Source organism: Acinonyx jubatus, chromosome B2, assembly GCF_027475565.1.
Source record: "Acinonyx jubatus isolate Ajub_Pintada_27869175 chromosome B2, VMU_Ajub_asm_v1.0, whole genome shotgun sequence".
In the NCBI taxonomy this organism is placed as follows: Eukaryota; Metazoa; Chordata; class Mammalia; order Carnivora; family Felidae; genus Acinonyx; species Acinonyx jubatus.
This window is the reverse complement of record NC_069385.1, coordinates 147,066,679-147,093,726: the sequence shown is the minus strand read 5'-3', so window position 1 is coordinate 147,093,726 and position 27,048 is coordinate 147,066,679. Positions and strand designations below refer to the sequence as shown.

Below are 27,048 nucleotides of genomic sequence, written 5' to 3'. Positions count from 1 at the left end.
TTTTTTAAATTGCATCCAAGTTACTTAAGGTATGGTGCAGTAATGATTTCGGGAGTAGATTCCAGTAATTCATCCCACAGATGGGACACCCAATGCTCATGCCGGCACGTGTCCTCCTTAAAGACCCTTGCCCAATTAGCACATTCCCCTACCCAAAACCCCTGCAGCAACCTCAGTTTGTTCTGTGTATATAAGAGTCTCTTACGTTTTGTCCCCCTCCCCATTTTCATATTATTTTTGCTTCCCTACCTTATAGTCACCTGTTTTCTGTCTTAAATTGAACATATGAGTGAAGTCATATGATATTTGTTTTTCTTTGACTAATTTTGCTTAGGATGACATACTCTAGTTCAATCCACGTTGTTGCAAATGGCAAGATTTCATTTTTTGAATGCCGAGTAATATCCCATCGTATATATATTCCATATCTTCTTTATCCATTCGTCTCTCAGTGGACATCTATACTCTTCACATACTTTGGCTTTGTCGGTGGTGCTGCTATCCAAATTGGGGTGCATGTGGCCCTTTGAATCAGCACTTCTGTATCCTTGGGATAAATACCTAGTAGCACTATTGCTGGGTCATAGGGTATTTCTGTTTTAAATTTTTTCAGGAACCTACATACCGTTTTCCAGAGTGGCCGCACCAGTTTGCATTCGCACCAGCAGTGCAAGAAGGTTCCTCTTTCTCTGTACTCTCGCCAATATTATTTCTCTCATTCTTGGATCATGCTCTTTTGCCTGTTTCCTTCTTTTTTCTTCTTAAAAAGGTTTTTTAAATATTTATTTATTAGAGAGGGAGGAGGGGCAGAGAGACAGATAGGGTGACACAGACTCTGAAACAGGCTGCAGGAGCTGAGCTGTCACCATAGAGCCTGACATGGGGCTCGGACTCATGGACCTTGAGAACAAGACCTGAGCCATCTCCGGAGGCAAAGGAAACAAAAGCAAAAATCAACTACTGATTCATAATGAACTCGAGATAAACAGCTTCTGCACAGCAAAGGAAGCAATTAGCAAAACTAAAAGGCAACCAATGGAATGGGAGAATATTTTTGCAGATGACGTATCAGATAAAGGGATAGCATCCACAATCTATAAAGAACTTATCAAACGTAACACCCAAAAAAACAAATAATCCAGTGAAGAAATGGGAAAAAGACATGAATAGACACTTTTCCAAAGAAGACATCCAAATGGCCCACAGACACATGAAAAAATGCTCCATATCACCCATCATCAAGGAAACAGAAAGTAAAACTACAATGAGATATCCCCTCATGACTGTGAGAATGGCTAAAGTTAACACCCCAGGCAACAACAGATGTGGCAAGGATTTGGAGAAAGAGGATCTCTTTTGCACTGCTGGTGGGAATGCAAACTGGTGCAGCCTCTCTGGAAAATAGTATGGAGGGTCCACAAAAAGTTAAAAATAGAACTGCCCTAAAATACAGCAATTGCACTACTAGGTATTTATCCAAGGGATACAGGTGTAGTGTGTCGAAGGGGCACATGCACCCCAATGTTTATTGCAGCATCATCAACAATAGCCAAATTATAGAAAGAGCCCAAATATCCATCAACAGATGAATGGATAAAGAAGATATATACAATGGAGTATTACTCAACAGTCAAAACGAATGAAATCTTGCCATGTGCAGCAACGTAGATGAGGGTATTATGCTAAGTGAAATAAGTCAGAGAAAGACAAAATGACTTCACTCATACGAGGAGTTTAAGATGCAAAACAGATGAACATAAAGGAAGGGAAGCAAAAGTAATGTAAAAACAGGGAGGAGGGCAAAACATAAGAGACTGGTAAATACAGAGAACAAACTGAGGTTGCTGAAAGGTTGTGGGAGGGGGGATGGGCTAAATGGGCAAGGGGCATTAAGGAAGACACTTGTGACGAGCACTGGGAGTCATGTGTAGGGGATGAATCACTGGGTTCGATTCCTGAAATCATTGTTGCACTATAGGCTCACAATGTGGACGTAAATTAAAATATATATATTTATTTTAAAAAGATTTGGAATTTGATTGCAGAGACTAGCTGAGTTTCAAAAAACCCATGTACGCTGTATTTAAAAAATAGATACTGTAAAAATTTATTTCAGTTAATCGTTAAAACCCTCGGGTACAAACTGAACAGTGTTTTAGAGGATTTAAGACTTTTTCCCCATAACTATATTGGAAGTTTGGTAGAATTTGGTTGCCCTCCTTTATATTCATGCTAAAGATTAGAATGTGCTTCATTATTAGCTCTGTGATCCAATATAAGGTCATTCTGAATGAGATTGAATGAAGAATTTATTCACATATTTAAAATTAAAATTAAGTAAGGGAATGGATTCTTCCTTACATATTTATATGTAAATATTTTGGTCAGTTATGAGGAAAAAATCTGTAGTCTTCTATAAAACATGTAGGTCATTCACAGATGGGAGCTAAGGTATCTGAGGAGGTCTAGGGAGTTACTTGTCCTCTAAGAGATACGTGAAGTAATAGAAGAGACAGATTAGGTCTGTCTGGCATTGTCCTCCACAGTCATTGTCCCTGAGGATTGCCATGTCTGGGCAGCTCAGTGACAAGGGCTCATTAAAAGTGTGGGACATCCTTTCCCAGGAGACATCAGCGGAGGAAGGGACTTGGTTTTGTGTGCCAGCCCAGCCACAGCTCAGAGTCACGGCACCATCTCGCCTGCTCGTAAGGGTCTCAGAGTCACAGAGGCAGGTCATTGTATTCGGGAAACCATACTGAGAGTTTGTGACTGCCTTCACCTTCTACCTCCGAGAGGCAAAGTGCAGATCTCTGGTGTCACATGAGGACGTGTGAAGTCATCCTGAGAAAGTGTCCTTTTGCTTAAGAAAAACGTACGGATGCCCCAATGCTGGTTTCCTGCAGGCAGTGATTCGACATGTCTGCGTTCCTATCCCCAGAGCTGTATTTAGGCAGTAACTTGTAGTGGAGGTAGGGAAATAGCTTAGATCCAATAGAGAAGGTGAGAGAAGGTGAGTAAAATGGAACAAAGTCTCTGTGTTGCTCTAGAAATTGGCAAATTGGGTTATTTTCAGATGCAAATGTTCTTGAAACAAAAATACTAAATGGTTTGCATGTATGGTCAGTTGTCTAAAGGAACCAACTATGGAAAGTTGTCAAATAATATAACTAAATTTAATTGTTCATTAGAATGCCACCAAGTCATTCCTAGACTTTTCATTCTATTTCAGTACATTCATTATACATCCAGATGCACGTGTGGAAAATTATTAAATATTCACGTTTAGTGATAATAAAATGTGCCCTTTCTGCATAAGTGTACAAGTATTAGATTACATGCTCCCATGCTTTCTCTTTGGTTCCTTACTATGTGTGAAATGGGATAATATTTGTTCCCTATGCAAAAACTCATTATGAGTATTTATATTTTCTAAATGCTCATTTTCTCCCTTATGGGTTACCACAATATCTAAAATATGCATGGAGATTTTAAATGGTATGTTGAAAATTACAACAGGGAAATTCTATATTGTGAATATTATCTCAATGCATCTTTATGTTGACTTTATTGTTAACAAGGTATGATGATCACTCATGGGAATACAAATACCAATATGAAAGAGACAAAGTTATGAAGATAGTTGAATGTTCATTCATTTATCATTGCCACTTGAGACCACATCGCCAAATGACAACTTGTGTCCATGTGTATGTGCGTATGTGAATGTTTGTGTGTGTGATTGCACTGAGGTGATGTGTAAAGTAGACCAGGTCCTGTCCTTCTATCCTTACACACAATCATGAGTGGACTCTTGTATGACCACTGTTGGTGACCTGCCAGATGCTCTTTACTTGCTGGGGCTCCAATCCAAACCCTACTTGGTATGAGTATGGGCTCCAGAGTTCACAGCCGTTCCATTCATGAGAGAATTTCCCTCAGCTGAAAGGGAGTCACATTACCAGGAGGTCTGGGGAAACTGGTGGGGGCAGCTCACAGCCAGTGACAGACTATGAGATGGACAAAAGGTGCCAATGCCAAGGCAGGACTGCAATTCATGCTCCAGAGCTGTGCTGTCCAATACCTTAGTAAATAGCCACGTTAGCTGCTTACATTTAAATTCATTAAATTAAATAAAATATAAAATTCAACTTCTTAGCTAGGACATTTTATTTTATTTTATTTTTTTAATTTTTTTTTTAGCTAGGACATTTTAAATGCTCAGGTATGACAGGTAGAGAGTGAGCATAGTATTGGACAGTGAGAACAGAGAATTTCTACCATCACAGATGGATGGTTCTTCTGGAAAGTCCTGGCCAGCATCTCATGGGATCAGGCTCCTGCTCTGTTCCACTGGAGACCACATCCTTGCTTAGCAACATTCTCTGCTGTCTTCCTTCCCTCACCCCATTTATCCCGAGAGCATTCCCTGAATAAACATGCAGTGGAAATCCTACTTCATCGTCTTCCTCCACAGAACCTGCCCTACAGCCCTGTCAGTGTTCATCACATCTGTCATTTCCTATGTAGTGATGGCTATATCCCATCATTTGCTCGTCCTCCCTCGTCATCGGGGGCCTGTTCTCATATGTCTGAGGTCAACTTAGACCCATGAGACAGAAGCATCAAGCAAGCAACAGCGATTCAGTCGTAGCACTGAGGCTGCACAAATCTTGCCTGCAATTTTTCAGGATTCATTCAGGAACCGGATAGGGCAGCATGTGTATGTCAAATATATCAGTGAATGTTATATATTTGAAATGTCTTAAATAGAGACATATTCTTAAGATACTTTCTCTTTAAAATGTGTAGTTTGCATACTGAGCATCTACTTTTGTGAAACTATGTATTCTTGCACTAAAACTTAGAACTGTATGTCAGCATTGAGCTATTACGGTAATTGGAAATTCCTACTCTATCACCTTACGTGTGTCAGTACTAAGAATTTAACCTCTCACATTTGAAACAATTATCTTAGTTATTATTGTAACATTGAGATGCCGTTTGAATTATATACTTTTCTGATGTGAATTATTACATAGATTGGCAGTGTCTTTGTTTTGTAGCTTCTGTTAATTTTTCTTTTCACTAATAACTTTTCTTTCTCTCCATGTATAATCTTTGGGTTTTTTCAAGTATTTATCTTTCATATGCAAATTAATAATATAGGTGTAATCTATCACTGGGCTTTCCTGTCCCGTGTCATATTATGATAGTTACTAGGGACACATACTTTGCTCCTGTGCCCGGGAAGGACATGTTCACTATTTCCAGCCAGTTTTATTTATATAGTTTGTCTCAGATGAATCAATCCATCTTACGGCATTTAGTTATTTCATGCTACCAAACATAGATGATGGTTCTTTGTCTAATTACACCATCCTTCAAATTTTTTTAAATATTTATTTGTTTTTGAGAGAAAGACTGAGTGCGAGCAGGGGAGGGGCAGAGAGAGAAGGAGACGCAGAATCTGAAGCAGGCTTCAGTCTCCAAGCTGTCAGCATGGAGCCCAACATGGGGTTTGAACCCACGAACCGCAAGATCATGACCTGAGCTGACGTGGGCGCTTAACCGACTGAGCCACCCAGGTGCCCCCAATTACAACATTTTTTAAATGTGGTGAGAAGGAAATGAAATGCAATTTCCCATTAACCTCAGTGGACACATGTCCTTTCTCTTGGAAGACTGCTCTGTGTGGTGCACAAGCAAGGGGACGGGGAAGGAACAGAGTGACCCAGTTCAACAGAACATACTCGTGAGACTCGATGGGAGAACGCATTTCGCAGCCTGATCTGCCCCATGTCTGGTGTTACTAAAGGATAATGATTTTCCTGAATTGTAATGAGAACAACAATAGCAGAAGATGGTAGACTATGATATGAGTCCTGTAGTTCCCTCCCCGCGTGCTCTCCTCAGGACACTGGGAGCAATTGTACCACAGGGATGAGGACATTCTTGTCATCTTCAGTGCAGACTCCTTTGTCTGATATTGTATTTTTCAACTGAAAATCATAATCATTTTTGTACCTGTCAGATAGATAGCCATTATGTATTCTTTCACACACGCACACACACACACACACACACACACACGCACACGCACACGCACATACACGATCCTGGAAAGCAGCAAATCATATGTACAAGTTCATCTCACCAGGATTTTATCTTTTCTCAACTTTCTTCTTTGTCCTGATTGACATGATATTGTTAACATGTATCATTAGTTTATTCTAAAGGTGCAGTAGCATATCGGTGTTTTCTTGGGATGAGTTTACATTTTAGTTTTGCCCTTCTTCACTTTAGTAGTGCTTCCTTTATCAGACCCATTAAAAAGTTTGTGGGCAATTATTTCAAGTAAACGTATCAATATCTGTGTGTGTGCCTATGAGACTCAAGCATGGTTTGTTTTTATTTGTTCTTCTGAGCAGATGTTAGTCAGAGGACACGTTTTGTTGTTGCACATTTAGACTGTCACAAATAACTGTATAACTATTACTTTTAAGAAAAATTTTCTGCATAGATTTTTTGTGTGGAGACCACTGATCATATGTTTATATGAAATCAAATGAGGTATAAAATAGTGTGAAATACCGTATCCTCTCTCCAAATATTATGAATATTTGATGCCTGTTTTGTACCTGTTTCTTTCACACATCATTGGGTCCTGCCCCAAACCTGATTCAGGTTGCAAAGTCTTAGAAGAATTAAAAATGCATGGTATGCCCTACCATTTGAATATGATACAACTGAAGGACTCATTTTCTGATGCCTCTTTCGTCACTGTATAACTATTCATCTTCTTCAGTTACAGTAAGCATTGGATGAAAATGGTCATCACCCAACCTCATATCTGGCAATGTGTTTGGTCCATTGTCACTAACTCTGAAAGGTAGCTCCCAGAAAGGTGATCGTTGACATAATGTGGACGGATGTCTGAGATTTTGTATAACACCAAAATATTGGTTTCTTTATATCTTTCTTTATACTACTTTAAGTTTTGCTTTATAGTTCTTTGACCCATCATTGCTTTGAGAATGTATCTGTCTTTATCTCTGTGTGTTTATCTCTTTATTTATTTTATCATAAGGAGTGATGTAAAACATTACAGATTGTACATATTTACATGGTTGGCTAAACTTTTAAAATGTTTATTCTGATTAGGATGTCGATAAGGAATAATCCTACCTCTTTCAGGAATTTTATGAACTTTAATTGGTAATGTGTGAGATGGAAATCTCCAGAAGGAAGAGGAAAGTGTTGGTCAATGGATTTTAGAGTTCTGATTCCAGCTGGTTCTGCACGGTCAATGAATTTTCAGAGTTCCTGTTAAATTGGTATGATAATTTGACGCATTTTTCAGGCAAAAGTTAAGAATTTTAACTGAATGGTGGTTTTCCGGTTTTCTCTGATTTTTTTACTACCTTACCAAAAAAAAAAAACAAAAACAAAAACAAAACAAAACCTGTGTCTTTCCAAATATAATACATTAGTTAGGCAATACTGCCGACTGTTTATGCAGAAATAGCAGTGAGATTTTGAATGTAATTGAATTCTTCATATAAGTACATCCTAGGTCATAAGTTCCTATATCAGCATGCTTTTTCCACAGTAAGTGCTCATATATTTATATATATATATATATATGTCATATATATATGTATTTTTTAATGTGTATTTATGTATTTTGAGAGAGAGACAGTGAGGGAGCAGGGGAGGTGCAGAGAGAGAGGGAGAGACACGGAATCCCATGAAGGCTCAGTGCTGTCAGTGAAGAGTCCAACACAGGGCTTGAACCCACGACGCATGAGGTCATGGCCCCAGCTGAAACCAGGAGCCGGGTGCTTACCCACTAAGCCATTCAGGTGTCACCATATTATTTTAATGCATGTGTGGTGTGTGCAAATCCAGTTGTATAGAATCATGAGACACATATTTATAATAACATCTCTCCTTCTCCCTTATACATTTTTACATAGCTTAAATCTGCAACATACATACCTTTTTATAGTACTTTAAGTTATAGTAAGTGTGGACTGAAAGACCTTATATTCCTATGACTGATGCAAACACAAGGTCCATATTTGATTTTTCTTACATTAAATAGTAATGATTTACTTTTTGTGATAATGTGGACTGTATTGGTATAAGCTATGTCAATTTCCATGAGTATATCATTATTCAAATTATTACTGATAAAGTCCATGACGTTGTCCTCTCATACAATCAATTCAACCCCCTGCCACCTTTTTTTCCTTTTGAAGGTTTCTCGTAAAAATTGCTAAATACTTGGTCTTAAGAGGATATATATGTGGTATGAAAGGATGGACCTGAAAAATGGAAGTTCTTTCACTGGCTTTATCCTGCTGGGTTTCTCTGACCGGCCTCAGCTGGAGCGAGTCCTCTTTGTGGTTCTTCTCATCTTCTATCTGCTCACCCTGCTGGGAAACACAAGCATCATTGCATTGTCCCGCCTGGACCCACACCTGCAGACTCCCATGTACTTTTTCCTGTCCAACCTAAGCTTTCTGGACCTGTGTTACACGACCAGCACTGTTCCTCAGCTGCTGGTTCATCTCAGGGGAACAGACAAGTCTATCTCCTTCGCTGGCTGTGTAGCTCAGCTGTTCGTCGCTCTAGGGTTGGGATCCACAGAATGCATTCTGTTGGGGGTGATGGCATTTGACCGCTATGCAGCCGTCTGCAGGCCCCTGCACTACACAGTGATCATGCACCCCCGTCTCTGTGCCCTGATGGCTTCTGCATCGTGGTTCATTGGCTTTGCCAACTCCTCGTTGCAGACGGTGCTCATCTTTCTTGTACCACTTTGTGGGAGAAATAAAATAGACCACTTCTTTTGTGATGTCGCCCCACTACTCAAGCTTGCCTGTGTTGACACCACTGGGAATGAGAATGAGATCTTCTTTGCCAGTGTGATCATTCTCCTCATACCTGTGGCATTAATCACATTCTCCTATGGTCAGATAGTCAGGGCAGTGTTAAGAATAAAGTCAGCCACAGGGCAGAGGAAAGCGTTTGGGACATGTGGGTCCCACCTCACCGTGGTCTCCCTGTTCTATGGCACGGCATCTACATTTACGTCCAGCCCAGCAGCAACTACTCCCAGGATCAGGGCAAGTTCATTTCTCTCTTCTACACCATCGTCACCCCCATGGCCAACCCCTTCATATATACTCTGCGGAACAAGGATGTGACGGGAGCAATGAGGAAGGTGTTGTGTAGGGACTATGACTCCAGATGACTGGGGGGAAGACACTTTCATGGAAGACTTTGAATGCCAGAATCTTTAAGATTTCTGTGTCCTCAACATTTCCCCTGACAACTCTGAAGGGAGCTTCCTTAATTCATTCTTTCATGCAAGTGAGTGTTCAAACTCTAAGTTCATGGACGCATGGCAGCCTCCAGAGATGCTGAGTTAGTGTTCGTAAGCCATCTGCATCCTATTAATATTGTAAAAAGTTTCACAGGATTTTCCTCATTTCACCCTCATTTGGGAACACTATTACATTTCTAATTGCAAAGAACAAAGACACACACACCCTAAAACATAGCAAAATAAGAATGGAAACCACCAGTACACTATAATAAATATTGTAGCATTCTCCAGCAATTGCTGGAGCCTATTGCTTATTCTTGCAATTTGATCACGGCTCTATGACAATGCTGTAGCCTGACTGGATCACAACTTTTTCCCAGAAGTAGGAGGGCAACTGTAGGAAAAACAGACTTTAGCTGAGAGAAAGCTTGCAAACATCCATCCTGATAAAGCTGGTCACATATCATTCTGTGGTGTAATGTTGCCATTCTGACACTGTTTTCGTTTTGAACACAATTCTTTGTTTTCAAATGTTCTTGTTTGAAATTAATATTTATTATTTTATTTTAAATTAAAATAATTTAATTTTAATAATTTAATAATTAAAATAAATATAATTTATGTATTATAAAAATAAAATAATTTAAAAATAATTTAATTTTTATTGTCATTCCCTTAGAGTTAACTTACAGCATTATATTATATTACTTTATACTTTAACAGTACTTTATAAAGTACTTTATAGTACTTTCCTGTGCAATATAGTGATTCAACATTTCCATCATCACAGGTGCTCTCTTTAATCTCCATCACCTTTTTAACCCCTCCCCCAGGCCATCCACTGTGGCAGCAGTGAGCCCAGAGAAGGGAAGGGACATTCTCAGTTCATGCGTCCCTACCTTCGTAGCCCTGTCCTGGCCTTAGAATTGTCACATGTTAACATAACGTCAGGGTGTGCAGTGTAGGTTGACTGCACTCTGAACACGCCCTCTGCATCCTGCTAAACTCACTCCTGGATCAGTCATCAGAGCGCAATCACCCCTGTAAGTCCCTCCTGTACCTCCTAGTCTGCATATTTTGCCACTACTGTTGGCCAGAGTCCCGCTCTGACCAGGCTCATGGAGGAGGCAGGAACAGGTCACAGACCGCTGCCAACTCCACCTTCGCAGGTGACTGCTTTTTGGATGCTTGTTTTGTGACACGGGTGAGAGCTCTCTTTCACTGCTGTGGTGTTGTGTCATGTTTGAGCCGTGATGGTGCAGACTGGGAACCACCGTGTGTAGACATGTGGTTTGCAGGGACAAGGGGGGCTGGGTGTCAATGCAGAAAGGAGAAGGTGAACTCCTGGAGATCAGTGGGGTCAGGGGAAGGGCTCCCCTAGGTGGCCTCAGAGACAGGACACTGGCTTCTGGGAGGAGACATTTCCTTCTTTCCCATGGCCCTTCCTGCTATTTTGGAATTCAGTTGACATGAGACAGAGTAACAGGAGAAAACAGCCAAAGTTTTATTACCACCACACGGAGGCCCAATCTGGACATTAAGACCCAAAGAAATGAACAACCAGGTGGTTTTTACCCTGTTTACAGAGAGACAACAGATGAGCGTGGAATTGACAGGACAAAGAAGACTGGGGTTTGCAGCTGCAGTTAGCAGGGAATGCGAAGCAGAACGTGGGCTGAGGTAGTGGGTTAGCAAAAAGTAGCAGGTTTATTTCTACAGGCTTCTCAGTTCTAAGGTCCCTAGCTGTGGTGATAACTGGTTGTTTTTACTTCTTGGACCTGGGAGGAGACTTTCATTTGGGAGATATTTCCTGCTTCCAGGGGGACAGAGGAGGGTGTGATGTCCTCCCACCTGCTCTTTCCCCAGTAGCTTCTATTCACGGTGATCAATATGCTGTTGAGGTTCACGTTGGGGGGCCTCCCTGGGTTCCCACACTTGCTCCGTTTAAAAAATTTAATTCTATTGATTTACATTGTTGGGTGGATTTATTTCAACCACTGGAGTGAATGAAATCTATGAGGTCTCTAGGAAGTGTAAGTTCTTCTGATTCGTGAACCTTTTCTGAGAATGGTTTCAACCCCTTTTCAGGATGAGGCTGTTCAGGTGTACTTGTGTGTTGAGTCTCAGAGAAGCATCGTGAATGTTTCTATTGATTGGGTTATTTGGGATCTCCAGGATCAATGGCCTGTCTTGATCAGTGGTCAAAGCCTTTGACAGGGCCCCGTCCCCCTGAATCTGTGGTAGCAGGTCACACATAATGCTTTTTCACATTTGTAAGTCGTCATTTCAAGCACTTGGAAACATGAAATGGTTTTGAAAGACTCTCTTTGGAAAGCTTCTTTAGTAACTTATCTCTAATGAGAACTCAGTTTTAATGTATTTAAAGGAAGCATGTTGACTAAGAATGTGTTCTTTCTAGCTTAAAATCAGCCTCTCCCAGGTTTCACCCTCCCTCTTAGAAAAACCATCTCTGTTCCCACAGAATGATTCTCCTCATAGTCTGCCACAACGTGTTACATTTTGGTTTTCATTTAGGTAGAAGCAATATATATATTAATATATTATTAAACACATACACCCACGGACATGCTCGTGCACAAAATGTGCTCCATATCCAATCACCTGTGGGCCAATCTCTGAACCCTTTTGTGAAGATGATTACTACAAGAAAATATGTTTCCTTGAGCTTATCCTACTTAGAAGTGCCAGGCTCATACATGATGTATTTCCAATATGTTCTGAAATACAAATACATCCTAGTGTATGTGGTAACAGTATCCCTGCAGATCACATTGAATGGAGAAAAAAAAAACTCTTTCCAAGAGGTGGTGGGAGTAATGGCTGTTGGTAGAATCTGGTACCACTAAAGAGCTCCATGGAACAAACTATACCCCTATAGACACAATAAGCTAAGAAATTTAGAAGTCACCGTGAAAATTCTTGACTCTTTTTCAAATATTAGTTGTCTGTATGTGGATGGGTTTATTTCTGTGCTCTTAATTGTGTTCCTTTGGTGTATGTGTCCGTTTCTTGATCTAGTAACACGCTGTTTTGATTCCTAGATATTTATAATGTGGTTTGAATCAGGAAGTAGGCTGCCTCCAGCTTTGTTCTTCTTTGTTGGAATGGCTTTGGCAATTGGGACTTTTGTGGCTCCATACACATTTCAGGATTGTTTCTTATTCTATCTGTGAAATATGCCATTCAAATTTTGATAGGGATTGCATTGAACCTAGAGATGATTTTGAATACTGTGAAAATTTTTCAGTCTTAATATTTTTAAATATAATTCATTGTCAAGTTGGCTAACATACAGTGTGCTCTTGGTTTCAGGGGTAGATTCCCATGATTCATCGCTTACATTGCAACACCCAGTGCTCATCCCAACAAGTGCCCTCCCCAATGCCCAATTCACGAACACAGGATACCTTAATTCTCTTCAATTTGTTCCATCAACTTATGCAGTTTTAAATGTAGAGCTATTTTGCCTCCTTGGTTAAATTTAATCCTATGTATTTTATCATTTTTGATGCTATTGTGAATGTGGGATAAAAAAAATCTTTTCATGTTTTTGGAAATGGCAAGACTTAATTCTTTTTATTGCTGAGTACTATTCCATTGTGTGTGTGTGTGTGTGTGTGTGTGGTGTGTGTATCACAGTTGCTTTTTTTTAATTTAATTTTTTTTAACTTTACATCCAAACTAGTTAGCATATAGTGAAACAATGATTTCAGGAGTAGATTCCTTAATGCCCCTTACCCATTTAGCCCATCCCCCCTCCCACAACACCTCCAGCAACCCTCAGTTTGTTCTCCATATTTATGAGTCTTATCTATTTTGTCCCCCCCGTTTTTATATTATTTTTGTTTACCTCCCCTTATGTTCATCTGCTTTGTCTCTTAAAGTCCTCATATGAGTGAAATCATCTGATTTTTGTCTTTCATGACTGATTAATTTCACTTAGCATAATACCCTCTAGTTACATCCATGTAGTTGCAAACGGCAATATTTCATTCCTTTCGATTGCCAAGTGATACTCCATTGTATATGGAGGATGTGGTAATATATACCACATTTTCTTTACCCATTCATCCATCGATGGACATTAGGGACCTTTCCATACTTTGGCTATTGTTGAGAGTGCTGCTCTAAACCTGGGGGTGCACGTGTCCCTTTGAAACAGCACACCTGTATCCTGTGGATAAATGCCTAGTAGTGCAATTGCTGGGTCATAGGGTAGTTCTATTTTTAGTATTTTTTGGAACCTCCTTACTGTTTTCCAGAGTGGCTGCACCAGCTTGCATTGCCACCAACAATGCAAAAGAGTTCCTCTTTCTCCGTATCCTGGCCAACATCTGTTGTTGCCTGAGTTGTTAATGTTAGCCATTCTGACAGGTGTAAGCACCACAATTTCTTTATCCATTCATTCATCTTCTTACTTCATGCAAATGTTTATGGCCATTTGGGCTGTTTCCATAAATTGGCTATTGTTGATAGCACTGCTATAAACTTTGGGGTACATATGCCCCTACAAATTAACACACTTGCATCCTGTGGATAAATTCCTAGTAGTGCTATTACTGGGTTATACGGTAATTCTATTCCTAATTTTTTGAGAAATCTCCACAGTGTTTTCCAGAGTGGGTACAACAGTTTTCATTTGCACCAGCAGTGCAAGAGGGTTCCCTTTTCTCCACATCCTTGCCAACATCTGTTGTTTCCTGACTTGTTAATTTTAGCCACTCTGACAGGTGTGAGGTGGTGTCTCATTGTGGTTTTCATTTGTATTTCCCAGACAATGAGCATATGACATGTGTCTTTTAGCCATCTGTGTCTTTTTTTTGAGAAGTGTCTGTTCATGTCTTTTGCCCATTTCTTAGCTGGATGACTTGATTTTTAGGTGTTGAATTTGACAAGTTCTTTATAGATTTTGGATACTAACCCTTTATCTCGTATGTTGTTTGCAAATACCTCCACCCATTCCGATGGTTGCCTTTTAGATTTGTTGATTTTTTTTTCCTTTGCTGTGCAAAGGCTTTTTATCTTGATGAGGTCCCAATAGTTCATGTTTACTTTTGTTTCCCTTGCTTCTGGAGACATGTCTGGTAAGAAGTTGCTGCAGCATAGGTTAAAGAGGTTGTTATCTGTTTTCTCCTCTAACATTTTGATGGTTTCCTGTCTCACATTTAGGTCTTTCATCCATTTTGAGTTTATTTTTGTGTATGGTGTAAGGAAGTGGTCCAGGTTCATTCTTCTGCATGTCACTGTCCAGTTCTCCCAACACCATGTGCTGAAGAGACTGTCTTTTTTTCCACTGGATATTCTTTCCTGCTTTATTGAATCCACTGAAACTTATGGAAAGCTTAGGAAAGAAATTACAGAAGACACAAAGAAATGGAAAAACATTCCGTACTTGTGGATTACAAGAGCAAATATTGTTAAACTGTAGATACTACCCAAAGCAATCTACACATTCAATGCTATCCCTATCAAAATTACACCAGCATTCTTCACAGAGCTAGAACAAACAATTCCAAAATGTGTGAAACCAGAAAAGATGCCAAATAGCCAACGTAATGTTGAAAGAGATATCTATAGCTGGAGGCAGCACGATTCCAAACTTCAAGCTGTATTACAACGCTGTTATCATTAAGACAGTATGGTACTGGCACCAACACAGATGTATACATCAATGGGCCAGACTCGAGAATCCAGAAATGGACCCACAAATCAATGGCCTATTAATCTTCAACCTACCAGGAAAGATATCCAGTAGACAAAAGAGAGTCTCTTCAGCAAATGACTGGACTTCCCGTACTATGTTCTGTAAGAGTAATGAGGGTGGGCATCCTTGTCTTGTTCTGATCTTAGAGGAAAAGCTTTCAACCTTTTGCCACTGAGTATGTTACCACGAGTCTGTCATGTATGGCCTTTCTTATGTTGAAGCACATTCCATCTACAACTAATTTGTTGAGAGTGTTTACCATGAAAATATATCATGTTTTCTCAAATGTCTTACTGCATCTATTGAGAAAAACATAAGTTTTTTATTCCACTCTACTCATGTGATGTATTGCATTGACTGATTTGTGTATGTTGGTTTGTCCTGTATCCCTACTACATCCCTCTGATCATGGTGAAACTTTAAATGTGCTGCTGAATTCGATTTATCAATATTTTGTTGAAAAATTTTGCATCTATATTTTGCAGAGATACTGGTCTATAGGTTTCCTTCTTTTTTTCTTTCTATGATTTATCTGTGTTTTACATAAGGTTAATGCTAATCTTGTGAAATGTGTTTGGGATGTTTTGTCTCTTCAATTTCTTTGAAGAGTTTGAGAAGGATTGGTGCTAGCTGTTTTATAAATATTTATGAGGGAAGAGGTAACTATATTTGTATCAGACAAAATAGGCTTTAAGCTAAAAATGAAAACAAGGGATAAAACCTTCAGTATACAAGGGGGTCAATTCATCAAGAAGATATAACAAGGGTAAATATATGGGAACCAACACGGGAGCACCCAAATGTATTAGGCAAATGCTAACAGTTATGAAGAGAGAAATAGACAACTATATAATAACAGTAGGGACTTATATTCTAATATTAACAATGGACAAATCATTCTGACTGAAAGTCAACAAGGAAATATTGGACTTGAGCCATAATTAAAAACATTCAATACACATATATGGAACTTTGATCCAACAGCAACACAATGCATATTCTTACCAAGCACACCAGGAGCATTCTGCAGGATAGACCATAAGATAATTTATATAGCAAGTCTGTGAAAATTGGGGAAAATTGCCCTCTTGCAAGTGTCTTTTTTGATCACACTCCGATGAAAATGAACATTGACAACAAAGAAAAGCCAAAAAAAAAAAAGAAAGCTCAATTTTGCAAAGATGTAAAAATTAAATAACATACCTCCCCGAAACTAATGGGTCAAACAAGACATCAAAGGGAAATCAAGAAACATCTTGAAAAAACGAAAGAAAACACTACTTACCAAATTATGGGATGCTGCTAAAGCAATGCTAAAGGGAAAGTTTACAGCATTTAAAGCACTACAGTAAGACAAAATATTCTTAAATAAATGACCTAGCTTTACTCCTCCAAGAACTAGGAAAAGACCAAAATAAGCTCCAAGTTAGCAGAAGGAAAGAAATAACCAAGTTCGAGCTGAAATAAATGAAATGGACACCATAAAACAATTGCAAATCAACTTAGAAGGAAGAAGAGAACCAGAACTCACTGTACAAATGATCTTCTTTTGAGGTCTTCGAAGGAAAGTTAGGTAAGTTCATTCTACTAGACTAAATATTATTTAGATCATAAGCACTATATAGTCTACTGGTTCAGTACACCGGAAAGAAGTAACATAGCTCATTTGCAATACAAAGCCAATCACGTGTGAAAGGAACACAAATCTTTATGTGATTATTTAGTATCATAGTATTCTGATCATATCAGGCTTGCTTCAAACTGATTAAAATTAAGTGATTCGAAGTACATCATGCACACGAGAGTGGAAGTAGCTTCAGGGTAAAGTCTGATGACATTTCCCATGTTGTACACCTTCTATCAACCACGCTCAGATCCATCATCAGAATATAAGCAGAACCCCGAATTCTCCTCCCCCACTTCTGCTTCCAGTCGTGACTCTTCTGGGCAACCACCATTCTGGCTTCCAATACCACAGATTCATTGTGCCTGCTTCTGAATTTCACATGAATTAAAAGTAAATTTTATACCATTCAATTCGAACAGTATGAACTGTTTTGTAGCTGGCTTCCTTCACTCAGCAGTGTGTTTGCAAGAGGCATTCATGCTGATGTATGTAGCTATTATTTGTTGATTCTCATTATTGTATACATTCCAATAGAGGATACATCATAGTTATTTTTAGATTCTTTTATTGAACCCATATTCTCCCCACTAGAATGTTGAGCTCCATGGAGACAGGGCTGAGTGTTGTGATTGCTGATCACAGTCAAAGTCAGTGGAACAATGCCCTAGACAGAGGAGGTGCTTTATAAGGATTTGTTGACTTCAGTGACAACCGGGTTGTAGTCACCCAGAATCTGCAAACCCTGTATTAGCTCCCTCTGGAGCCTGTGGTTCCTCTCACCAGTCTCCTCAGCGCCCCCTTGACCTCCTTGTTCCTCAGAGTGTAAATGAGGGGATTCAGTAGGGGAGTCACCAGAGTGTAGAAGAGAGCAATGCTTTTGTTGACATCCTGCGAGTAGCTGGAGGGAGGCTGGAGGTACATGGAGATGAGTGTGCCAAAGAAGATGACCACCACCATCAGGTGGGAACCGCAGGTTCCGAAGGCCTTCCGCCTGCCCCGGGCCGACTTGATCTTCAGGACGGCCTTGGTGATGTGGCCGTAGGACACTAAGATGAGCGACAGAGGCACCACGAGGAAGAAGACACTGACCGCGAAGACTTCAGCTTCGATGATGGAGGTGTCGGCGCAGGCCAGCTTGAGCATCACCGGCACTTCACAGAAGAAATGGTCAACCTGGTTTCTCCCGCACAGGGGCAGGGTCATGGTCAGGGCCGTCTGTAGCACTGAGCTGCCGAACCCTGTGAGCCAAGCAGTTAGCACCAGGTGCAGGCAGAGCTGCGGGTGCATGATGATCAGGTAGTGCAGTGGGCGGCACACGGCGGCGTAGCGGTCATAGGCCATGACCGACAAGAGCACACACTCCACGCCCCCGAGCCCCAGGGCAATGAGGAGCTGGGTCACGCAGCCGCCATAGGTGATAGTCTTGTCCCGCCCCTTGAGGTTGGCCAGAGTCTGAGGGACGGTGCAGGTAGTCAGACACAGGTCCATGAAAGAGAGGTTGGAGAGGAAGCAATACATGGGGGTGTGCAGGCGAGGGTCCCACAGCGACAGGAGTATAATGGTGCCATTGCCTAGACAGCTCAGGACATAGCCCATCAGGATGACCACAAAGAGAGGCGTCTCCAGCTGAGGCCTGTCGGAGAAGCCCAGGAGGAGGAATCCTGAGGAGGTGCTGCCATTCGCTCTTTCCATGGCACTCAGTCTGCACAGTTAGCAGGACTCCCTGTTTTCTCTTGCAGCTTCACTCCAGCCCTGTTTTCCTAGAGTGGGCGCGTGGAATCTGGGTAGAGGCCTGAGAGTTTGCACACACCCTTCCTTGTTGGGGAGCGATGGGGTGATAAACAGCCACTGAACGGGAGCATCTTCTGTGTTTCGGGGACTGCCCTAGATGTGGGTGCACTTTCTCCCAATGACTTCTGAGGTTGGCACGTTCCTGATCTGTGTTGACTAGATGAGCAAAGTGAGTGTGAAGGAGGTTCAGTAAGTTGCCCAGGGGCACTCACCAGGCTTCAGACTGACTCCACAACCTGGGTTCTTGACCAGCAGGGACACCAGCATTCATTTTTGTGAATGCATGAACACTGAAGGTAACTGTTGTTTCTCAAAAAAATTAATCTAGTCGTTCTGAGTAAGGTGCAAGTTTGCACTGTCCCTTCCCTCTATGTTTGTTTGCCATCAAGAATTGAAATACGTGCGTCGCGCTCCCCTACTTCTAATTTGTGGGGAGAAAAAATGTGTTTTCTGAAAGTGCATAGATAGAGAAATTTACCATTACCAATTTTATACAAGGGGAACAATACATTTTGATGCATAAACTAATGAACGCTGGGGATGGAGCCTGAAATCGTGGTTATTGATTGGGAAGCATCTTGGAAATGACTGAAGAATTCATCACGCCCAGTGTTCACTCTGCAGGATGACTAATCCTGACTAATTATCACTGACAGCAATTTCAGTAACATAGCAGGAAATCATCAATCCAATGTTTCATTTTCTTTTGTCTCACATTACAACTCCCTTTCAAACTTTTTTAGTGTAGTGGGGAAATACTTTTTACAGCATCTCAGTCTGTACTTCCTATTAATGCCAACGTCATGTGAATCATTCTGTTTCCAGCAAAATAACTGGGCTTGCTCTTAGAAATAACCTCCCTTCCCCCTATGCCATGTGAGGCAAGTTTAATAGTAAATACAACCTGGACAAGAGTAATATCTCATGAAGAGATTGAAAGAATCTGGCATGTACTAGAGTCCCAAACAGTCTTTGTTGAATGAGTCACAATAGGGAAGAAGATTATGAACTTGAACAGGCTATTGAATGTGAGTCTAGGGTTTATAGACACTCAGAGACAATAGCAAGGCAAAGGAAATCCGGAACAACAAGTAGATAGCCTTGATTATTCAAATTCTAGGATTTGTTGCCCAAAAGCTAGGTTGTATGGAACCTTGCAGAACTCTATATTTTTAAAAGTAACTTTTCTAGTAGCAAAATCAATGACGAGCCAAGAGGAGCTTCGGTCACCTCTCTATTATGCTTCCTTTAGGATTCTTGGTCCATTTATCCTTTCATTCCTAAATCCTTTCACTGTTTGTTTGGCTGTTGTTGCTGTGTTGCTGAAGGGTAGAATGAATTTGAGAAAATAAGTTTAAAAATGCAGTAAAGTAAGAAACAGAATACCAGGATCATAAGTATAAGTCTGCCACTAATAAGCTTTGAGATTCTCAAGACTACTCTCCCACCCCAACTGTCCCCTTCAAATAAACGACATGATGTTTCTAGCTTTCAGTAAGAAATAGGAGATATGATGATTTTAGCTCTTTGTTGAACCCTGGGAGGTTTATGTTCCAAAAGATCCATTGTCCCATATTGAAGAAGCCTCCTCAGTCCTTGCTTGTCTGTAGCAACAGCATGGTTCTTATCGTCTATGATCAGGCCTTGGTGCACAATATGCAGAATCATAGAAAGGGCATTAGTACCATTTGTCACATGTTATTGGGACTTACCTCTGCTTCTTCCCTCTATCCATGTGCTGTAAGGGTGAGAGAAGGGGCTTCTGCAGTCCATCGTGGTGCCCAGAAGAAGGCTCCCACAGGGTTTACAATAGGCTGTTATTTCTGGGAGGCCAACAAAACAGCTCATCACTCAGCCAAGAACTTGATTCTCAATAATTTTGTTCTTCTCAGTGCAGAGAAAGTGATTGGAACCAAGAAACCATATATTCTGCTAAGAAGCATGTAAAATGCATTGTGCCTAGAAGGGAAGAATTAAGTTGACATAGACATTTTCACATGAATTTCCATATGCTGTATTATTTTCCTAGTCTTGATAACCAAGGTCCACTAACCAGGTCCGTCCTCAGGACAGCAGGAATGCACTGTCTCATATGTCAGGAGGACACAAGTCCAACATGAATATACTGGCAGGGCTTCTGAAACCTGTCAGGGAGAATATACATCTTTGGACCTTTCTAGTCTCTGGTGGCTCATTTGCTGGCAGTTTGGGGGTTTCGTTGAGTTGTGGCTGCAGGATTTCAACTACTGCCTCTGTAGGTAGATGGCTTCTTCCTCACCTGTCTACCCTGTCCTTCTTATAGAAATGCCAGTCACTTTGTGTTAGAGCACGCCCTGATGAGTGTAACCTCATCTGAACTTGAATATATTTGCAGAAAATTGTTTTCACATAAAGTGCCATATTAATCTGAACTGAGGTTTAAGGTTTCAACCACTTTTCTGGTGGGAGAGGTTTGCAGGGGCCATAATTCAACCCAATAGCAATAGTAGAATGCACATATGCCTGTGAAATGATAACAGTTCCTTATTATAAATAAATACCTGCATGCAAGGCTAAGACAAGATGCAGGTATGAGTTCTATCTGATTTCAAGTTCTCGTATTCTCTTATTCCTACAGCAGAAGCCTACAGTAGTAGGAAACACTGACTCCCCATATCTGGCATGAATATCCAATGAAGGCAATTGTCCTATAGACCTGTTTGTTACACTCACAGATCTGAAACATAAACACAGATTCCATGCTTGTGGGATCTGCCACCGAGCATTTGGTTTGAGCTGGAAGAGAAAACACTTACAGTCTTTCACTCTCCAGTGAAGTGGTAATCAGCTAACCTGGAGGTCACATTGCTCCTCCATCTAGAAGTTACTGTCAGGAAAGAGCAACTCACCCACAGACACCAGTTCTGCAGGCAGCACCATCAACCTCCCGGGTGTAAGGAATCAGCAGCAAAGGAAAGAATCTCACATCTTCTTAGTAACATTTGAATGAGTGTTAGAGTAAGAGCATGGCCTCTCTTTCCAAGGAAGAATAACAAAGATTACAGATATCCACCTAACTTTTGGAAGCAGCCACTGGTCTTTGAAGAACCACTACAGTTGTATGAAGTGAAGAGATTGGCATATGGATGGGAAAGTGAAGGTCCTGCAGATGAAAGTACATGACCGCTGTCCCCGTGAAAGCTAGGACACTCAGACACTGCCCAGTGGTGTGTGGTTGTGGATCTGTAGGAAGTGTTAGGGGATACAATAGGTAGAACAGAGCCCTGAGAATAAAGACAGATTCGTGTATTTACAATATGGCGACCTTTCAACAGGATATACCTTGAAAATGGTGAATCTGAGAGGCAAGGGCAGACACAATTACTCACTGCTCAGGCTCTGTTCAAGGTAGTAACACGTCTCTCCATCATTACTGTTAGCATAGGTTCTGTCATCCCCAGGGTTTACCTGGAAGATTGTCCACTCATTGCAGAGTGTTTTGGCACATGCGAGGAGGTGTAGTTGAGCGTGGACGGTGGGGCTTGCAGCTAAACACACTTTGGAATCTGCCCATGAATGAAACGGCTAATATTATATCTGGGGGATGTTTTTTGGTAAGCCACCAAAGTCAAAGTACGTGCTCTAGGGACTGAGGATGTGTGTATTTTTAGTGGCCCCAGGAGGGTCCTGCCCAATGTAACTCATTAGCCTCAGTCGAAGTATACAGAGTTTGGCTCCCCAGAGGCAGCCAAAGAGGAAGGGAGACTCTGGAGATGAGCAGGTAGTCAATCTTTTCCCACCAAATTGACTAGGAGTGAAACGACTGTCTCTTCCTAACTTCCATTTACCAATGCTACTTCATATTATTGGCTAACATGTTTCGGGTAGTCTTTATGAGAACGTTATACCCTGTTACCTGTCTTCGTTCTTCAACTCTTATATCCCACTATCTGTTTGTTCATCATCTAAACATATGCTCCTCTATCCTATGAGAAAAATAAAATTGGACTTAAGACCGTCTCTCCGCCCCATTTACTTCTAGCTGCCCTCTTCCATCAATTTCATCTGTTTGTGACCGGACACAGAGTATTGATGCTTTTTCTCCTTCTGTCATCACTTCCAAATGTTCTTTGTTCCTTCTCCCCCTACCACTCTGTTGAAGCGGTTTTCTGTAAAACCTTTACTGTTCTTCCATTGCACAAAGCAGATGAGCTCACCGTTGCCTTACTTGGTGTAATATGGCGTTAACCACATCCCCCTCCTTCATGAAACTGTGCTGTCCATTGGCTTCTCTCTCTTTTCCTGTTATTTCATGGCCCCTTGATTCTCATTTCTTTCTACCTGGGCACAAACTTCAATGTTTTAATTTCCTAACGTTCTATCCTTGCTTCTCTTCTGTCTCTACACTGTTCCTGAGATACATTGCCATTTCCATGGCTTGAACTACCGTCTATCTAGAAATCTTTGTCAATAAATCTGCAATCCACATCCACAGTTTACACCCCCTCTTGAGTTCCATCCTAAAGCAAATGGAATCTTGGCTATATACTTGTGGATTATTTGTGAACTCCAAAATTTCTGATGTTTCATGTACTGAAAAGAACGCTTTTCTACAGGTTAGGATTTCAGAATCTCAATACAAAACCCTCAGTAACCTCAGCGAGAGCCCCCTGAACTATTATTTTTAATTAATTTATTTGTTTTGATAGAAAGAGATAAAGCATTAGCCAGGAAGGGGAACTGGGGGGCATAGAGAATTCCAAGCAGGCTCCATGCCGTCAGCACAGAACCCAATGCATGGCTTGATCTCATAAACCATGGGATCATGACCTAAGCCGAAACAAAGAGTCAGACACTTAACCAACTGAGCCACTCAAGCAACCCCCCCCTTAATTATTCTTGATTCTTCCCTCCATTTTCATCCTAACACTGAACCTAAGCCTTGTTCATTCTCTCTGACATATTTCAGAATACATTCACTCTCCAGCACACATTTGTCAGTTGTTATCCATGTGTCAGTAAGATCTTTGTATCCTGCCCAAACCATTTAATTTATTTCTTAAGCGATCTTCGAACCAAACCAACTCTAAGCTTCTACACCATTATCTGAATTATTTTTCCTCAAAGCAACGCAACCACATCATTCCTTGCTTAAAAATACTTTTGGCAACCATTGTCTGCAAGATTAAATAAAAGGCACACCTTTAACATATGGAGGTGTATTTGTTCTATGGACCCTCTAGTTGTGGGAACAAACTCACAATGTGTTAACCACCGGATACACCATATCAGCTTGGGGCCAGCGTTCTCTTATGCATTTATGATTCTATTGCTTTGCTTCATTTGAAGGTACTCTCTTGTCCTATTTTCCCATACACCATGTTCCATTACTAATTCAAGACGTTGCTCAAGGATCACGTTCTTTTTCTGTGTAATTTTTAATAAGTGGTTTTTATTATGCAAAAATTTTCATAGCCCCAATACATAACCTTTTGCTATAATGGTTCTTAAATAGGCTGTTTAAAACCTGCTGTTTGTTACCAGAAACTTTCATCTTTCCCCCCTCACCTTTAAGGAAGCATAATTAACAAATAAAACTAAGATTTTTAACGTGTACAGCATGTTACACATACACCTTGTGAAAGGATTTGCCCATTGAGTTAATTAACACATCCATCTTTATGTTTATCTTTTGGCTTCTGTGTGAGAACATTTAAGTTCTATTCTCTATACAATACAGTGGTACCAACGATAGTCACTGTGCTACATGTTAGATCACCAGACCTTTTTCGTCTTATAACTGAAAGTCTGTACCATTTTATCAACTTCTCTTTGTTCCCCCCTCCCATTCCCCAGCCCCTGGCAGACACTTTTTTATTATTCTGTTTCTATGAGTTGTACTTTTTCCCTCCTACATGTGAAGGATACCACGTGGTATTTGTCTTTCTCTGTCTGGCTTATTTCTCTTAGCTTAATGTCCTCCAGGTACATCCATGTTGTCATAAATGACCGGATTTCCTGTTTGTTAAAGGCTGAATGATATTCCATTGTATATACACACCACAGTTTCTTTATGCATTCATTCCCCGGTGGACACTTAGGTTGTTTCCATACTTTGGGATAGTGAATAATACTGCTATGAGTATGGGAGTGCAGACATCTCTTTCAGATAATGAGTCATTTCCTTTGGATAAAAGCCCAGGAGTGGGATTGCTGGATTATATGGTAGTTCTGTTTTTAATTCTTTGAGGACCCAGCCTACTATTTTCCACAGGGGCTGCACCAATTTATGTTCCCACCAACAGTGCCCAAGGGTTCCTTTCTCCACATCCTGGCCACCACTATTTGTGTCTTGTCTTTTTGATTCTAGCCATTCTAACAGGTGTGTCCATTGATAGGTGAGTGGATAAAGAAGACGTGGTGTATATATATACAATGGAATATCACTCAGCCATCAAAAATAATGATATCTTGCCATTTGCAATGATGTGGATGGAGCTAGAATGTATCATGCTCAGTGAAATAAATCGGAAAAAGACAAGTACCATATGATTTCACTCAGAAGTGGAATTTAAGAGAGAAAACGAATGAACATATGGGAATGGGTGTGGGAAGAGAATAAAGGGAGACAAACCACAAGAGACTCTTCACCATAGGGAACAAACTGAGCATTGATGGAGGGAAGGTGGGTGGGGATCGGCTAGAGAGATGATGGGTATCAGGAGAGCACTTGTGATGAGCACTGCATGTTCTATGTAAGTGATGAATCACTGAATTCTACTCCTGAAACTAATATTGCACTGTAAGTTAACTAACTAAAATTTAAATTAAAAAGAAACAAAGATGTGGTATCTATATACAATGGGATATTATTTAGCCATAAAAAAGGACATTTTGCCATCTGCTGCATGATCGGTGAATCTTGAATGCCCTACACCAAGTGAAATAAATCAAACAGAGAAATAGAGACAAATAGTGTATATTCCCACATATCTAAGGAAGTTTTAAAAACCAGTGCTGATAGATACAGAGAAGAGATTTAACGGATTGCTCCTTGCCAGGTAGGAGGGTGGGGGTGAGCATCATGGGTAAAAGGGGTCAAAATCTATCAACTTCCAGTTACAAAATCAATGTCATAAAGGTATAATGTACATCGTGGTGACAAGAGTTAATAATATTGTATTGCCTATATGAAAGTTGCTAAAAGAGTAATGTGAAAATTTCTCATCATAAAAATAATTTATTAGGTGTTTATGGTGATGGATGTTAATTATGTTTATTGTGGTGATCATTTTGCAATCTACACAATTATCAAATCATATTGTATCCCTGAAACTAATATAATGTTATGCTAATTGTATCTCAATTCAAAGCAAGAAAATTATTTTTTTTAATTTATTTTATTTATTTATTTATTAATTTTTATTTTAGAAAGAGACAGAGTGCAAGTAGGGGAGAAGAGCAGAAGGAGAAAGAGAGAGAGAGAATTTTAAGAAGGTTCCATGATGAAAATGGAGCCCAATGCAGGGCTTGATCCAACAACCCTGGGGAACCCATGTCCTGAGTTGAAAACAAGAGTGGGACACTCAACCATCTGAACTACCCTGGCGCTCCAAGAAGAGAATATTTTTTTTCAGTTTATTTATTTGTTTGGAGAGAGGCAGAGAGCACAAGTAGGGGAGAGGCAGAGAGAGAGGGAGAGAGAGAGAATCCTAAGCAGACTCCATGCTGTCAACACAGAGCCCAACATGGGACTCAGCTGTGAGATCATGACCTGAGCCTAAATTAAGAGGTGCACACTTAACTGGTGACGCCCACCCAGGCACCCTGAGAATAATTTTTTAAAAAGCTCTCAGACACAGTGTGTGTATATACCACATCTTCTTCCTCTGTTCATCAGTCAATTGATACTTGGGTTCTTTCCATAATTTGGCTATTATTGATAGTACTGCTTTAAACATTGGGGTGCACGTACCCCCTTTGAGTCAGCAGTTTTGTATTCTTTAGAAAATAACCAGTAGTGCAATTGCTGGGTCATAGGGTAGTTCTATTTTGAATTTTTTGAGGAAAGTCCATCCTGTTTTCCAGAGTGGCTGCACCAGTTTGCATTCCCACCAGCAGTGCAAAAGGCTTCCCCTTTCTCTGCATCCTCGCCAACATCTGTTGTTTCCTGACTTGTTCATTTCAGACACTGTGACAGGTGTGAGGTCGTATCTCATTGTGGTTTTGATTTGCATTTCCCTGATGATGAATGATGTTGATTATTTTTTGAAGAGTCTGTTAGCCATCTGGATGTCTTCTTTGGAAAAGTATCTATTCATGTCTTCTGCCCATTTCTTCACTGGATTATTTGGGGTTTTGTGGGGGGGGGCGGCTAGTGAGTTTCATAAGTTCTTCATGGGTTTGGGATACTAACCCTTTATCTGAATTCCATTTGCAAATATCTTCTCCCATTTCATATGCTTCTCTGAGTTGTGTTGATTGTGTCCTTCACTGTGCACCAGCTTCTTATGTTGATGAAGTCTCAATAGTTCATGTTTGCTTTTGTTAACGTTCATTTTATGTGTTGTTCCAAAGCGATGTCTAGCAATG

The 27,048-nt window shown here is 40.5% G+C and overlaps 1 protein-coding gene and 1 pseudogene across 1 annotated transcript; one reads left to right on the top strand and one right to left on the bottom strand.

The window, feature by feature from the left end:
- The first annotated feature begins 8,314 nt into the window (after positions 1 to 8,314).
- On the top strand, positions 8,315 to 9,259 carry LOC128315738 (putative olfactory receptor 2B8; annotated as a pseudogene).
- An 8,090-nt stretch (positions 9,260 to 17,349) lies between these two features.
- Positions 17,350 to 18,384, bottom strand: LOC128315736 (putative olfactory receptor 2B8). Its single transcript, XM_053223290.1, has one exon. The coding sequence runs from the start codon at positions 18,376 to 18,378 to the stop codon at positions 17,434 to 17,436; it is 945 nt and encodes a 314-aa protein (XP_053079265.1). The 5' UTR covers positions 18,379 to 18,384; the 3' UTR covers positions 17,350 to 17,433.
- Between the last annotated feature and the right edge of the window lie 8,664 nt (positions 18,385 to 27,048).